Below are 16,505 nucleotides of genomic sequence, written 5' to 3' on the forward strand. Positions count from 1 at the left end.
TCCACACATTCTATAATCCAATTACACTGACCTACTTTGTTTTTGTTGTTGTGGTGGCAAAATGTGTTATATATTTCACTACAGGTAATATTATGGCCATTTGACTGATGAAAGAGAGGAATATAAGTCTTTATAAAGTGCCTAGTCTGTGCCAGGCACTGCGCTAAGCACTTTACAAATATTATTTTATCTGATCCTCACAACAATCTTGGGAGGTAGGTACTTTATCATCCCCATTTCACAGTTGAGGAAACTGAAGCAGAGAGAGATTAAGTGACTTGTCCAGAGTCACACAGTTGAACTCAGGTCCTCCTGACACCAGGGCTGGTGCCCTACCCACTGTGCCACCTAGCTTCCCCTCATCCTGTATTTTTTTAAATCAGCTTGAACAAGAAAAGAAGAACTATTTAAAATAGTAAATATTCTCCTCCCCACCCCCTAGCACTGATTTTTAGGATACTGATACTGCCTCCATCATTACTGAAGTTCTCTTCAAGGATGAGCTGAAATGGGACATACCATTCTCAGAAAAAGTTATGTTAAGTTTAAAACAAAAATAAATTAAGTTTTTATTTAGTAGATCAAGAAGGTCTAGCAACCATACTCACAGGTGTTTTTCAACTGTCTAAGAGCCACCTTGAAAATAAGTGAACAAATGACGAAAACAAGAAAAAAAAACCCCATGGCTAGAGGTGGTGGCACGTGCCCATAATCCCAGCTTCCCCCTACCTCTTGATTTCAGGTGTTCTGAGAAATGGTAGGCTAAACCAATCAGGTATACACATTTGAGTTCAGCATTTACATGGTAATGCTCTGGAGGATTAGAAAACACCAGGTTATCTATGGAAGAGTGAACAGGCCCAGGTTGGAAATGGAGCATGTCAAAGCTCCCATGATAATCAGTAATGGCTTGAACCCACTTCCAGTTTGATTGCAAGATAGGAAGATCCAGTGTTAAAAAAAAAAAAAAGTGTTGCTTCTAAGCAAAAACAAATTCTAAAAACAATTTATTATAAAATACAAAAAATACAAAGTACAAAATGCAAAACAGAAGAATATTTCTGTTGCAGAGTAGCAACTGAAGAGCCAATGGAAATCGATTTGAGTGACAGAGATCAACTAGGGTTGTGGTTATATGAGTGAAGGAGAAGGGATGTATCCGAGTGATGCGAAAACAGAAATGTCAACTACAATTATACGAAAATAAAATTGTACAGGGGATAGATGAATGCACATACAGAAATATCTCGAAGGGGACACAGAGGGAGTGGCTGTCAATTCCTAGGGAAATTTTATGAGCTGGTTTTGATAATGTAAATAGCTGGAAAGTTTAATTATTCTGATACCATTTAATGTTAAGGTTATAACAAACCACTTATTTAAAAAGAAAGGCAGGGGGGAAAGACTATTACACTCACATGTAAGCATTCCATCCAAGAATAATATAGACAAAAGACTAAATTTTAGTATTTTAGAAATACTTAGAAAAGTATGGGGCTGGATTTGCTTTTAATTGCCTGCTTTTTTTTTTTGCAGTCTGAGAATGAATAGTCACAACAGCAGACATAGATGCTCTCCTGGACCACAGCCTTGTAGGATCAGAGAAGTTGGCTCCTAGCAAGACAACTTCAAAACCAGGCTTAAAGTAAAGGTTCCACCAGTCAACAGAATCTGAGGAACATCAGAACAGATATTAAGTGGGAGAGACCAAAGTAAACACCAGGAAGAAACTACTCTGTATCTGCTGCTCTGTCTGGTTTCAACTCCAGGGAACACGATGCCCCTCTCACTCCTAAACTCCTCACCATGCTGCTAACACCCCCTTCCTTCCTCAACCTCCTCTCCCCTCACAGTAGAGGGCTAAAGGATGTAGAACCAAACTGCTCCCAGTGCCTTCCTTTTAACAAGGGCAGAAACCTAGGTTCACCTAAGTTGGGTTTCATCTCCACCTAATAAGATCAGGGTCCTCCACGCCACTGTCCCTCTCTTTCTTGATTCTTTTTGCATGTTTTCTCCCCTGCCCCCATCCCAAGCTCTTTGAGGACAAGGAGTGTCTTTTTATTTAATTTTTTATTACATTCCCAGGGCTTAGCACAGTATCTAGCACATAGTAGGTACTTAATAAATATTTATTGGATTAGATTGAAAAGAGAAAGTATATGATTTTATTGCCATCCAGTAAGGTTTGTGTGAAACTCCAAATCTGTAGTTTTTCTTCAAATTGTGAACCCATGATTTTATTCCTGTAATTCTTTCTAGGGGCAACAGACTTGATGGACTGATGTAAACCACCATTTGATTTCACAATCGGGGTGCTTAGAGACATAAGCAACAGCAAGATTTGAACTCATGAAGATAAGTCTTTCTTATTCCTCCAGGCCACATATTATGGAAAACCATTATATTTTTTAACTATTCATATGTCTATTTAAATACATATCTAATTTCTCAAAGAAACTTTCAGCTATTAATTACTCTTAACATAACATCTTTAGGATTTATAATCACTCTCTTATAGGTGAAAAAATAAGCCAAGAAAGAGAAAGTAAATGGTATGTGTTAAAATAAAGTGACTACTTGTAGACCTAGAATTATAACACTGAATGGTCCTTCCAGTTTACTTTTTGCTCACCATGTAACATGTTCACAACAAGGTCTCTGAAGGAAAACAGCCACTTAAGCCTACCTTCTAAATAGCAAATACCCAATTACTTAAAAGCCCTCTCAGGATAGGAGAGATTATGATCTCCCCTGGATTTAATAATAGCTAGCATTAATATTGTGCCTACTATGTGTCAGACACCATGCCAAGTGTTTTACAAATATTATCTCATTTCATCCTCACAACAACCGTGGGAGGTAGATTATATTATTATCTCCTTTTACTGTTGAGAAAACTATGACAAAATTTACAGAGAAGGAAGAGGATAATAAATAAAACATCCCAGGAGAATTATATTTCTACTAAAACGTTCCCATAACCAAACAAATTATGTTTTTACCTGCACTGCTTGCAAGGACAAAGCTGTATGTATAAATTCCTTGATGTGAGGATTCAAACCTCTGGGGACTGCTGAAATCACTTTCAAAACCCTTCTCAATTCACATAGTTCCTTACTGGTTATGGGATCTTCATGTATGTTTTTTTCCTGTTCAACATAAAAGAAATGTGAATCAGTTATTTCGCTGCACATATTCCAATTTTTCCTTACTACAGATCACTATTCCTAAGTCACTAGATGTCGACCTGAACATACAAGATCTTTCGATACGAGCACATTCGAGAAATAACTTTCTCAGGCTCAGGAGGGGTGAAGATAAAAGAAATAAATTTATTAATGCAACTGCAGTGGTGGGGGTGCCTCATAAAATAGACATACCCTCCAGAAACAAAAGCAAGCCTTAAAAACCTATGCCTGACCTTAAAGTCCCTCCCCTGTCTCCCCATTGGCTGGGTAATACAGGGTGTACAACTTTCCTAAATGCCTACTATATAGCTCCCTCTCACATGTTCTCACCTCCTGCTACATTGTACCACCCCTGTTACATTGTATCACCATTGAAATGAACCTGTAACCCTCCCAGAGGAGAAGTTAATATTCATAAGCTTCTTACAAATGAGCATTCCAAACAAGATTTAACTTTTACCCTACTTAGCTGACTTCTAACCTCAGAACAAGATAAAAACCAGCTGGATCCTTGCTTTGCCTGTTATCTGCCCTGTGAGACATAACTCCTTCACTGTGTCTCCCATTCTGCTGATTGTTATTCTGAATTTATGAAAACAAATTTCTTTGTTTTCTCTCAGTTATCTCTCTGCTTCTGCTAGAAGATAATCTAGTACTCGTCTGTGCTATTACTTTCCTGCATTTGCTGCAAGTCAGACAACTGGATAGATGGGTATGTATGGTATACATATACATCCCCTAGATTCCAAAAGTCATGTATTACATAATTTCTGTGGAAACAAAAGTTTTAATCATTCCTCACAATACACAGCTGAATATTTCCAGTTTATTTTTTATATAGCTTGTCTGTACATTATTGTTTGCATAGTCTCTCATTAGACTGTGACTTCCTTGAGAATAGCGGCTGCCTTTTACCTTTTTCTAGCACTAAGCACATAAAACATGTTTAATATATGCTTGCCAACTGATTGATATAGTAGGTACTTAATGAATGCTTACTGATTGGTACTATGGACAGTGTTCATGTTCTAGACTTACTGAAAACACACTAAAAATTGCCAGTTATTCTTTAACATTTATGTTTTGCCTTTAGTCATGTCCAGCCCCACTTGGGGCTTTCTTGCCATTTCCTTCTCATTTTACAGATGAAGAAACTGACACAAACAGGGTTAAGTGACTGTCCAGGGTCACACAGTCAATAAGTATCTGAAGTCAGATTTGAGCTCAGGAAGAAGAGTCTTCCTCACTTCAGGCCCAGCACTTTATCTACTGCACCACTTAGCTGCCCCACATTTTGCCTATGGATACATAAAGCTTGAATCAAGAAAACCTCAACATGTGGAGGACCTTGATTTTTGATGTGGGAAATCTTGCCACAGATACAGATCATAGCCCTTATATAACTCAAAGATTAAGAGCTAGAAGGGACCTTAGAGGCCACAGAGTCCAAACACCTCATATTAAACATGAAAAAACTGAGGCACACAGTGGTTAAGGTGACTTGCCCAGGGTCACAGAGCTGGTATCCTCAATAGGCATAAACTGTAGGATTTGAACTTCAGTCTTCCTGTATACAACTTTGGTGTCCTAATCATTACAATATTACTATCTCTGGTCTTAAAGAGTTGTCTGAGGCTCAAAGAAATTAAATGACTTGACCATGGTCACAGAGCTAGTAAATATAACATACAGGAATTTGAACCCAGGTCTGCCTGATTCTAAGTCCTTTATCCACTATGCCATGCTGAGTTAAGAATATTCACTTTCGCAAAGTGGAACTTTTGCTTCAGTCACTAAATACAGAACCATTTAAAATTCAACTGAACAATAACCAAAGTGTAAAATATGGCATGTATAACAAGTGATTGTTGAAAACTGAAAACAAATAAATTAATTATAAGAAAAAAAAAAGAATGTTAATGGCCCATTATCAGAAGGACATGCTCTTCAAGTCTCTGTTAAAAACCGCCTTCAGATATTGCCGTGGGACCATCTGATATCCCCAAGCTGAATATTTATTAAGGACATGTCTGAACTGCTACTAAAAAGGAAGCTACGTTCAAACAAAAAAATATCCTGCAGGCATCTTGCTGCATACACTAAACCGTTACTCATTTTAATGACAGGAAATAATGAGCATTATGCAAATTAAGTATAACTTCAGTTTCCCAATAACAGTTAACTTTCTTTTGCTGTACAATTAGAACATTTCACTTTTTTGACCAATCCATATAGTAACTAACTTGTGAGACCTCAGAACCATCTGTCTGGTTCTATCTGGATAAGCAACTGGGAAAAAAACTCAAATATCAGTATATAACTATTTTTTTTTAATTGCCCAAATGAACTCAGTGATATGAAAAAGTGGTTACTCTTCTTCCTCCACCAGTACTCTGAACCCCATGCCTCTTTCCCCAATTGGTGGCTTTTGTTCCTTTCTCCTATGTCACTAATATTACCAACTTCTCTTTCTTCACTTTTCCTCTTTCCCCAAACCAAATGTCCTTTAAGAAATTCAATAACATATTGAAATGATTCCTGTGTGCAAAGCAAGGTACTAGGTGGTAGGGCTACAAAGATAAAAAAGATATAAAAATGCTCTAAATCACTACTGATAAGAGAACTGAAAGTTAAAATAACTCTGAGGTACCACCTCACACCTATAAAAGGAAAATGATTTATGTTAAAGGGGATGTGCAGAAATCTGGACATTCATGCACCGTTGGTAGTGCTGTGAGCTTATACAACTACTCTAGAGAGCAATATGGAACTACGCCCAAAGGGCTATAAAACTGTGCACAACCTTTGATCTAGCAATACCACTACTAGGTCTATATGCCAAAGAGATTTTTTTTTAAAGTGGGGGAGGAGAAGGACCTAACAACAAAAATATTTGCAGCAGCTCTTTTGGTAATGGCAAAGAACTGGAAATTGAGGGGATGTCTATCAACTGGGGAATGGTCAGCCACCACAAATTATGTTATATGATTTTAATGGAATACTACTGTGCTATAAGAAATGATGAGCAGACTTATTTCAGAAAAACCTAGAAAGACTTACATGAACTGATATAAAATGAAGGGAACAGAACCAGGAGAACATTGTACACAGTAACAGCAATACTCTACAATGATCAACTCTGAATGACTTAGCTATTCTCAGCAGTACAAGGATCTAAGACAATTCCAAAGGACTCATGATGAAAAATGCTGTCCACCTCCAGAGAAAGAACTGATGGAGTCTGACTGCATATTGAAGCACACTATTTTTTCATTTTATTTTCATAATTTCTTTTTCCTTTGGGTCATATCTTCTTTCACAATATAATATGGTAATATGTTCTGCATGACTGAACATGTATAACCTATATCAAATTGCTTACTATGGGGGTAGGGGGAGAGGTGGAGAAAATTTGGAATGCAAAGACTTTTTTAATCTTAAAAATTGACTTTACATGTACTTGGGGAGATAAAATATTATTTTTTAAAGTGGTACTTGAACCCAGATCTCCCTGTGTTTGAGCTCAATACCCTATTCACTATGTCACACTGCCTCTCTTAAACACCAGTGATAAAATGAGAAGATATATGTTTTATATATATATATACATACATATGTAATCAATTGTTTTTCTCTCCATTTTATTGCTTTTGTCTTCATACTGAGTTCACTGTTCAACTGACAATCGTAAGTGGTAAAGATGTTGAAATGCCACAGTGTAATAGAAATAATCTCAGCTTTTTCCACTAACAATCTGTGAGACCTTGAAAGAAAGTAATTTACCTATTCAAGTTCTTAGTTTTCTCATCTGTAAGATGATGAGAATAGGAACAGGAACTGAGGCAGCTAGGTGGTGTAAATAGCCTTGGTGTCAAGGAAGATCTAAGCTGAAATTCTTCCTCACACTTTACCGAGGACAATCACTTGACCTCATTCAGCCTCAGTTTCCTCATCTCTAAAATGGGGATAATAATAGCACTTGGAAGGTTGTTGTGAGAATCAAATAAGAAAAGATATACTTTGCAAAATCTTAAAATGCTACAGTAATATTAGCTATCATTTCAACAACTTAAATTTGTCCATTCCTTTACAATTTACAAAGCACTTTTACATCTAGTATCTAATTTGATCCTAAGAACTCTGGATGTTAAGCAGAGCAAATATTATACTTAAATTTTACAGATAAGGAAGTTAGGGATCAGGGAAGTTGAACAGCTTTCTCAAGGTCAAACAGATAGTAAGTTTCAAATAATTTCACCTCTCTAGGTTTCAATTTCCTCATCTGTAAAATGAGGGGATTAGATGACCTCTGAGCTTACTTTCATCTCACAAATCAATGTATTCAATTCTTTTGATTCCCAAGTTGCTGTTGGACTAGATGACATAAATAGAAAATCACACAGCTTGGAGAGGGCTTCTAGCCAGACTTGTAACTAGACAAAAATCCTCTCTACATTCCCAAAAAATAGACCTACAACTTCCACTTAAAGATGCCTTCCTGGCACACCTGGACCTTGCCTCACAGATCCTCCTTAGCAGGAGTTAGCTGGGGTTAAGAGATTTGCTGCTGGTTCCTCCCAATGGAAATGTCCTCATGACTTCAGCACAGGGACCCAGATCCCACTGAGAGGGGCTTAGGGGCCTGACACTGGCACAAATACAGGTACCATTGACCCCATCCACTGCTTCTCAGCCTGAACAGCTTCTCTTGGCCTCACCCAAACTCCTCCCAAAAGCCTCTTATTCGCCCCCATACTTAGTTCCTTTAGCTCCTTCAGTTGATCATCAAATGATCAAAATGACTTTTAATGTCTTTTCAGAATTCTATGACTAAGACTAACTGGCCCTATCAAAAGTCCTCTTCTTTTCATCTGCTCTTATGGTTCATACACAGATCACTGATACAATACAGCTCAAGTCTCAATTGATCTTCTGAGTGTCATCAATACCTGTATGTCTCACCAGTGATTCAGACTCAACTTCTGTTAAAACTGCTCCTCAACTATCATCTCAATCTTCCATCACAATGCCCCCAACTAGACTTTTTCTGACTTCCCTGTTTCTAATAATGATACCACCATTCTCCTGGACACTTGGATTCAACAGCCCTAGAATCAAGGTTAATTTTCCTTCTTCATCCCCACATCACCCATATACACTTTGATTCCAGCTTTATAATCTTTTTTAACTCAATTTTATTTTATTTTTCTAATTCTCTCTCTCCTTCCTGTACCTCACTCATTGAAAAAGCAAGAAAAACAAAGCCCATTACAAATATTTATAATCATATAGAACATGGAAAAAGGAAAAGGAAAAGGAAGGAAAGACACTTCCATCTGAATTCCAAATCCATAAGCTCTCTATTTGGCAGCAGGTAGCATGTTTCAGAATGAGTACTTTGGAATCATGGTTGGTCATTATATTGATCAGTTTCTAGGTCTTTCAAAGCTGATTTCTCTTCACAGTATTGTTATTATTGTATACCTTGTTCTCCTGGTTCTGCTCAACTCCCTTTGCATCAGTTCATGTAAGACTTAATACTTTACCATCACTCAAATCTAATTATGTCAACTACTCTTCTCTAAAAAATCCCACACACCATAGAAAAGATCAAATTTCTAAAGCACTATTCTGATTGTGTAAATGATAAAATGTCAAAGCATGTGTCCCAACTCAAAAATGTCCCTAGTACCCAATGGATAAGCTAGAATCCTTAACCTGGCATTCAAGGCCCTCCACAATCCAGTCCCTAAAACTACTTTTCAAGACTTATTATAAGTGTAATCAAGTGGAATGAGCACTTAGTTTGGAGGCAGGAGACCAGGATTCAAATTCCTATGTTGCCTCTCATTACCCATGTGACTTTGGACAAGCCACTCTGGGCCTCAGTTTCCTCATAAAAGGGTTGAGCTAAACAATCTCTGAGGTCCCTTCTAGTTCTAAACGTATGATCCTATTCACTAACCTCCAAGTCCCCTCTCATGGATCCTATATTCCAGTTAAATCAGAATATTTGCCCTTTCCTGAACACTCACCATTCTCCTCTAGTTCTAAAAGTATCATGTTGATACCTCTTTCTGGAATGCATCCCACTATTTTTGTCTATAGAAATCCTACTCATTCCTCAAAACCCAATGCAAATAATGCCTTTTCAATAAAACTTTTCCTGATTCTCTTCAGTCCAAAATGACATTTTCCTTTTCCAAACTTCCATTGCACTGTGGCCCTGTTTTCCTCAACAACCACCATATTTTGCATTGTAGTTTAGTTATACACACACACACACACACACACACACACACACACACACACACTCCTATCTTATCTTGATGGCACTTAATAAGCACTCAACCAATAGCGGATGAAAAAAGTTGTAAAAAGCTTCATCTTACGGCATAAGTGCCTACCTATTTTTGTGTCATGGGTCCCTTTGGCAATCTGGTAAAACCTATTGGACTTTGCTGGATCACGATTCTTAAATGCACAGAATTACAAAAGAAACCCAAGATTACTGAAAATAAAGATGTAGTTGTTTTTCTCCCAACCAAATTAACAGACCCTCTCAAATTCTAAAGAAGCCCTTCAAGTCCCAGGTTAGGAACCCTTATCACATGGGCTGGGTTAGATAGCTGCTAATTACATTTCAGTTCTCAAATTCTGTGATTCTTTTCATCAAATATTTTATAAAGCTATCTCAATGGAGTAGTGATCTATACAAATGTTGCAGTGACTTGGCCCTGGCACAATAAAGAAGAGCTTATTAATGCTTATGGATTGATGTTAAACCTACGTAGCTGTACAATATTTCATTCTCTCAATTACAGCCAAAGACAAATGATAAACTAGAAAATTACTTTAAATGCTTCATTGTAATTCTCTCAATAATCATTATTCAAGGAAGAATTTACACTGTAACTTATTTTCTTCCACGGCATTTAGGCTTTGCTGATACACTTGGTTGAAACAAAACATATATGCCTTCATAACATCAGGCCCTCGATCCATCTTTGGAAAGTTGATGCCATCATGCCACAGGTGGTAATGTCAATAATTTATCCTTGTGCTCTACACAGCTCTCTATAAAGGTTTTCATTTCTCAATCTGATTCTCATAATTCTTGCTTTAGCTCAATTTGCTTATGCTTCTTATTTCAAGTATAGTATGTTCTCTTTAAAAGTCATAGAGCCGGGACAGCAAGATGGCACAGTGGATAGAGCACTGGTCCTGAAGTCAAGAGGACCTAAGTTTAAATCCAGCCTCAGACACTTGACAAATTTATTAGCTGTGTGATCTTGGGCAAGTCACTTAATCCCAACTGCCTCCAAAAATAAATAGTCATGTAGCACATGGGTGCTGGACTCATCGTTATTTTATATATAATCGTTTAGGAGCTAGGTACCCCTCCAACAACACATATTAATTCAACTTTATAATTCATGTGTTAACAATTAGGATCAATCTTCAAAGGAAGACTATAAATTTGGTTAAAATATATCCTAAGATCCAACAGACATTGTATTGCCACTGACTGTGGGAGTTTGGTGAGTTAAGGGACTGGCTTTTGAGACTCATCTTTCTCCTGTGGAGATGGAAGTCATATTAACAAAGCTGAAGGAAAGGGAAACTACACATTTAAACTTTAGCATCCATTCATCCATTCAACCAACACTTAAGGAGCACCCACTGTGCTAAGTGCTGTCATCAGACTGTAAATTCCAAGAGAGAAAGTACCGTACTGGGCAGGGGCCACTAAATGGAATCCAAGTTATGCTGCACTGAACATTTAGACAAAAGATACAAGTAACAACAGACTATGCTCCCATAACTTCAGGGATTTTTTTTTTTTAATCTATGGTCAAGGTATGTTCTAAGGGAAGATTCAGCCCAGTATTCTACAACTTCTATCTTTCAATCTATGGAGCTGAACTGGTATTCAGAATAATAACTCACACTTATACTGTATTTTAAGGTTTACAAAGTATTTTCCTCATAATAATCCTGTAAAGTAAACAATACAAAATAATCTTCATTTTATAGATGAGGAAACTGAAGCTTAAAGAGAGTTAGTTAACTGCTGGGCTAGCCACTGTCAAAATAGCCAAATTCAATTCATGCCTGACTCCACTCTATTTCTAAGTGTTTTTTTTATTTTTATTTTCAATTCCACATTTTCTCCTCCCTCCAGCCCTTACCATACCCATTGAGAAAGCAAACAGCACTCATATACTGACCTTGATATAGTAAAGTTTCTCAACCATCAAAGAAGCATTTTAAATTCACTATACAATATCCTATTTACTGAGACATGGGAAGAGCGTCACATAAAGATTATTTAACAGATGTTGAAGTAGAAGGTTCAACTGATTTCTCATTACAATCAAAGTTTTTACTATTTTCTGAAAAGTCCTTGAACAACTGGCTAAAATAATTAAGTTTTACTCTTACCATTTGATGAGCTGATGTCTTCATTGGTCTCTCAGTTTTTCTCTTAGTGAGATTCTCCATAGCTCGACTCCTAGTATTAGGTTCAATGGAAGCTAAAAGAGAAAAGTTTATTCAAAACACAGAATACAATCATCTTGGTTAACTTCATAGCTCCTGACTTGTTGAAACTTTTTATGAAAGTCTCAAAGACTTCACCATACTATCCAAAATTTAGTTGATGTTATATGCCATATCTTTTTGGGAAATTGAGGTAAAGCAAATAAATCTTTGCCTTTTCAGACACCACAAAGACTTAATACAAAACACCCTACATCTCGAGCAGTTATATAATAGCAAACAAAAAAGGAAAAGATTACTCTGAGGCATGATTCCAAATTAATTTGAATGGAATGGTCCTCTGAAATTACTTTTTTTCAGTAGAGATAACCCACTCTGAACAAAATGTATTTTAAACAACCTGGCCTGTTTAAAAAAAAAAAAAGTTGATCAGTTAGTTTCTCTTCAAGTTGCCCTTTAGGCTCTCATCTCTTCTAGGTAATCAGGTTTTCAGAAATAATTAGCATTCAAAAATATTCTAAGGTCAACATCTAAAGTGAAATGATGCTGAAAAACAATTAACTATTATAGGAAAAGCAATGACCTGCTGTTTTTTAATTTCCTTACCTAGACAATGATTGAAATTGGAAACCAATACATTAATGACCTATGTCATAGCAGCAAAAAAATGCACACCCTGAGTCAAGTTCAATTTAACAAACGTTTATTAAGTGTTACATGCCACACACACACACAGAGAAGCAGCACAGCATCCTAAAGAAAGCTGGCCGTGAAGTCAAGAAGATCTTGCTTCCAGTATCAGGGCTGAGAGATATTCGAATGTGGGGAAACTCTCTAAGTCCATAAAGTGAAGCTCTGAATTGATAGGGAGATGTTTCCTCACCAGTAAACATTCCCTACACTGATGGAATCACACTTCCAGATAAAATGCACGTGTGAATATAGGTTTAAGCACACACCAGGCCCTGTGCTAGGACCTGGGAGTATAAAAACAAAAATACAAAATCCCTGCCCTCAAAGAGTTGATATTCTACTAACTAAATATTGCACTGAATTAATATATTCAGTTGAGTAGTACTGGTACTTTACTATGTTTAACCTTCCTAGTAAAGTAACAGCAACCCCATCACTACCACCTATCATTTACATGGCACTTCAAAGTTTGCAAAGAGCTTTACACCTGTTATCTCTTTTGTTCCTTCCCATTTACAGATAAGAAAACTGAGGCTAAGAGGTTAAGTAACATAACCTGGGTCACACAGCTACTAAGTAGGTATCTGAGGTAGTATTTGAACTTGTTTACTGCCCCATCTATCTACCTAGAATCTGGCACATCCTTCAATTTGCTCAGAAAATTTTAAAGGGCTATATTCTAATTGTACAAATAGAATGTAAGCCTTGGTGGATTAATGCAGATATTTGGTATTTTTTGTAATTTTAATTAATAGGATACAGATGTTTTTTCCTGATATTCCTCGGAAATTATTAATTAATTTAATTAAATTAAGTAATTAATTAAATGCAAATGATTGAGAGTTTCATATACTCTGTCTGTTTTGTTTTGTTTTTTTCCCCACTGAATCCCCTATATTTTCTGGGTATACCATCAAACCATCTGCAAATAATATTTTAACCTCTGTTCTACTTGTTCATCCTTTAATTTACTTTTCGTATCTCAACTTGATTCTTTTAATAGCTGAGCCATTTTTCATAAATATTTAGCAGACTACAAAGCTGCAACTCTTCCCTCTCCTACACTTTCAGATCACTTGCTTCTGATTTCAGTTCACCTATCTGTTCATTCCAAATTCTGATCATGTCTCACCTATCATCAATAGGAATTTTCCTCAGAACTTCTTTTGGCTATCCCTCTTCCTAGGGACAGAAATAAATTTAGTAAAGTTGTTTTCTAACCACAGAACAGAAAAAAAAATGATCAAACTTCTTTTCATATGTCATTGTTTCTGATAGCAAAAGAATTTGTTTTTTAACTACAAAAATAATTTGGATGGCTAAAATCAGTCAATAAACATTTATTAAATACCTGTTATGTACCTGTTCTAAGTGCTGGAGATACAACAGCAAAAAAAGGCAAAAGATAGTCCTTGTCCTAAAAAAGCTTACAATTTTACAGACCCTTTGCAATACGAAGTAGGACATTTTGCCACCAGTTGTGTGTTCATCCTTCCTTGCCGAAGAAGACCATGCCATCAGAGAAATAATGACATAACTTCCACTTGACTTTGTTTTGAGTGAGGGAGGGCTGTGCAGGTCACCAGCCTCACTTCTCGTCCAGAGCCATCTGAATCCAGTGACCAGATATTCATCAGGATGACTGGAGATGACCCAGGATGAGGCAATTGGGGTTAAGTGACTTGCATAAGATCACACACCTAGTGAGTGTCAAGTGTCTGAGGTGAGATAAGACCTACCTTGTCCCATCCAAATATCTTATGTCTTCGCTGTCCAGCTAGACAGAATAACTGGCACACCTATTCACATATGTTAAGATCCTTTTATCAGTAGAGTCTATGATTCTACACACTTGTATAGTACCTCAGGTTCTGCTAAGCTATTGCAACGAATTAAAATATAGTTCATATTTTGGAATAAATGAATTCCTAAAGAGTTGGTTATAGTGTAAATTTCTTTAATTCAAACATCAAATATTATTTTTAAAAATGGATGAAAAACATGAAGCCCAGAAAGGCTTGATTAAGCTCACCTAAGTAATAAATAAATGGAAGAGGCAGTGTTGGAATTTAGGCCCTGTGACAAAGAAATAAAGAATCAGTGCTGCTTCCACTGTCCCGTAGGGACTCACTTTATATCAGCTCGATAAGCATGTACATACTGAGCAACCGTTTTGCACACACACTAAGCTGGCTTCTTTCTGTGAGAAAAGAAGGAAGGAAAACTGGGTCAGAATTTCTAACGATTTGCCTAAGGTCTCACATTTTCTGACCCTCCAGTGCAAGCTCAGTCATTGTACCCATAGTTTACATACCAGATTCATGAAAACCAAGGTTCCTTCCAGCAATTTAACAGGGTCTTTAAAAAGAAAGTGAAATCACAACAAACCTGTTTGCTTCTGTCTGTTCTGTCATTTCCACATTACAACCCAATATTAAAACAGAGGCTGAGTTCCCAAACAAGGAATAATATTGCCTAAGAATTCTGCTACCTCCCAAATTTTGGAAAACTCCACAAGATCAAGTACACAGCTTAGATATTGCATGGATAGTACTGCAGAACAAGAAAGTTATAAAATTACATGCTTAATCTTTTGGGGACATTTGGTCAATCAACGATCAATCTACAAGTATTATTTAAGTATCCACCAACTTGTCAAGCATTTTGTTAAGTGCCAGAGACACAAATAAAATGAATGAAACAATCCTTACTCTGAGGGAAGTAGATGACATAACGGATATAACACTAGACTTGGAGTTAGGAAGATCTGAATTCAAATTCTGCCTCATAGACTTAGTTGTGTAACCCTGGATAAATCACTTGACCTCTTTTTGCCTGTTTCCCCATCTATAAAAATGGGGATAATAAGAGTACTTACCTAACAAGGTTGCTGTGAAGACTAAATAAAAAACACACACAACACATGTATACACACATACACCCACGCTAAATGTATGTATGTATATATGTGTGTATATGTATTGCAAACCTCAAAGTACATATGAATGCTAAGTTATCATCATCATATTATTATTACTCACAAGGATTTTATTCTAATAATAAGCCAAGTACACATACCAATAAATACAGCATCAATATTAAGTAAAGTTACAGGGAAATATCATATCCCTAAAAAAAAAAAAAATGCACATGAAGGATTAAACCATTAAATGTAGACTATGTCTGTACGGCCAAAATGAAATGGCCAATTAGCCCAGAGAAGTCTAATACTACAGTTGATCAGTTTGAAGAATTTGAGCCTCAAACCTCATTTTTCTTTTAAATTAGCTGGTTGGCTCATGAGTATCAATATGTCCATTGGGTTTGTGGAGATCTAGCTGGGGTGGATGCTCACCCAGATGATGTAAGGAGCTAAGGGAGTCCCCACATGTGAGAAGAACCCCTGAGTTCCACTTGTTAAGACAAAAACCTAAAAAGAGCTTTCATTTGGTGACTTTGAAAGGAGCACTGTAATGACTCGCCTGGTGACAGATCTGACAGTAAGGAGGAAATTTTATCTCCCTAACAACCAGTCACCCAAACAAACCACATACAACCACTCTGTCACTGGGAGAGGTCCAAATAGAGCATGCTCTGACACATCTGACAACATGCACTTAGTTACCATCCCCCAGCAACTCAGATTTGATGAATTGCTCTGAGTCATTCTCCAGTTCCCCAAAGACATGGTGAAAAAACAAAAGTTGTGTTTTCTAAGAGCAACAGATTCTGATCTTTTGTGCCACATTCTTTTCCATCGTCCACAAAGTAGTTTCTAAGTCAAAATCACAGAATTTGGGACTGGAAAAGACATCACAGATTATCTAATTCCACTTCTTATTTTTTTAAAGACAATTTTATTTTATTTTTAATTCCAATCAATCAATATTTATTAAGCACCTACTATGTGCTGGAAATACAAAAAGAGGCAAAAGATAGGCCCTGCCTTCAAGGAGCTTACAATCTAAAGGGGGGCGCAACAAGCAAATGTTTGTAAAGCACACTACACACAAGATAAATGGGAAACAAAAGAAGGAAGGCATCAAAATTAAAGAGGGAATGGAGAAGGATTCCAGGAAAGAAGGAATTTTAGTTGAGACTTAAAATGAAGTTCCAAATCCA

General features: G+C 36.8%; 1 protein-coding gene across 3 annotated transcripts in view; it reads right to left on the reverse strand.

The window, feature by feature from the left end:
• DZIP3 (DAZ interacting zinc finger protein 3) overlaps window positions 1-16,505 on the reverse strand; it is a 114,936-nt gene that overhangs the window by 95,244 nt on the left and 3,187 nt on the right. For 2 of the 3 annotated variants that reach the window (XM_072614053.1, XM_072614052.1), the window contains exons 2-3: window positions 11,634-11,725; window positions 3,003-3,149 (exon numbers count right to left, since the gene is read on the reverse strand). In XM_072614053.1, coding sequence (XP_072470154.1) covers window positions 3,003-3,149; window positions 11,634-11,693 — 207 coding nt within the window. In that variant the 5' untranslated portion in view covers window positions 11,694-11,725. The remainder of the gene's footprint in view (window positions 1-3,002; window positions 3,150-11,633; window positions 11,726-16,505) is intronic. The other variant, XM_072614054.1, reaches the window with a different exon arrangement.

This window comes from Notamacropus eugenii, chromosome 5, assembly GCF_028372415.1.
Source record: "Notamacropus eugenii isolate mMacEug1 chromosome 5, mMacEug1.pri_v2, whole genome shotgun sequence".
NCBI lineage: Eukaryota > Metazoa > Chordata > Mammalia > Diprotodontia > Macropodidae > Notamacropus > Notamacropus eugenii.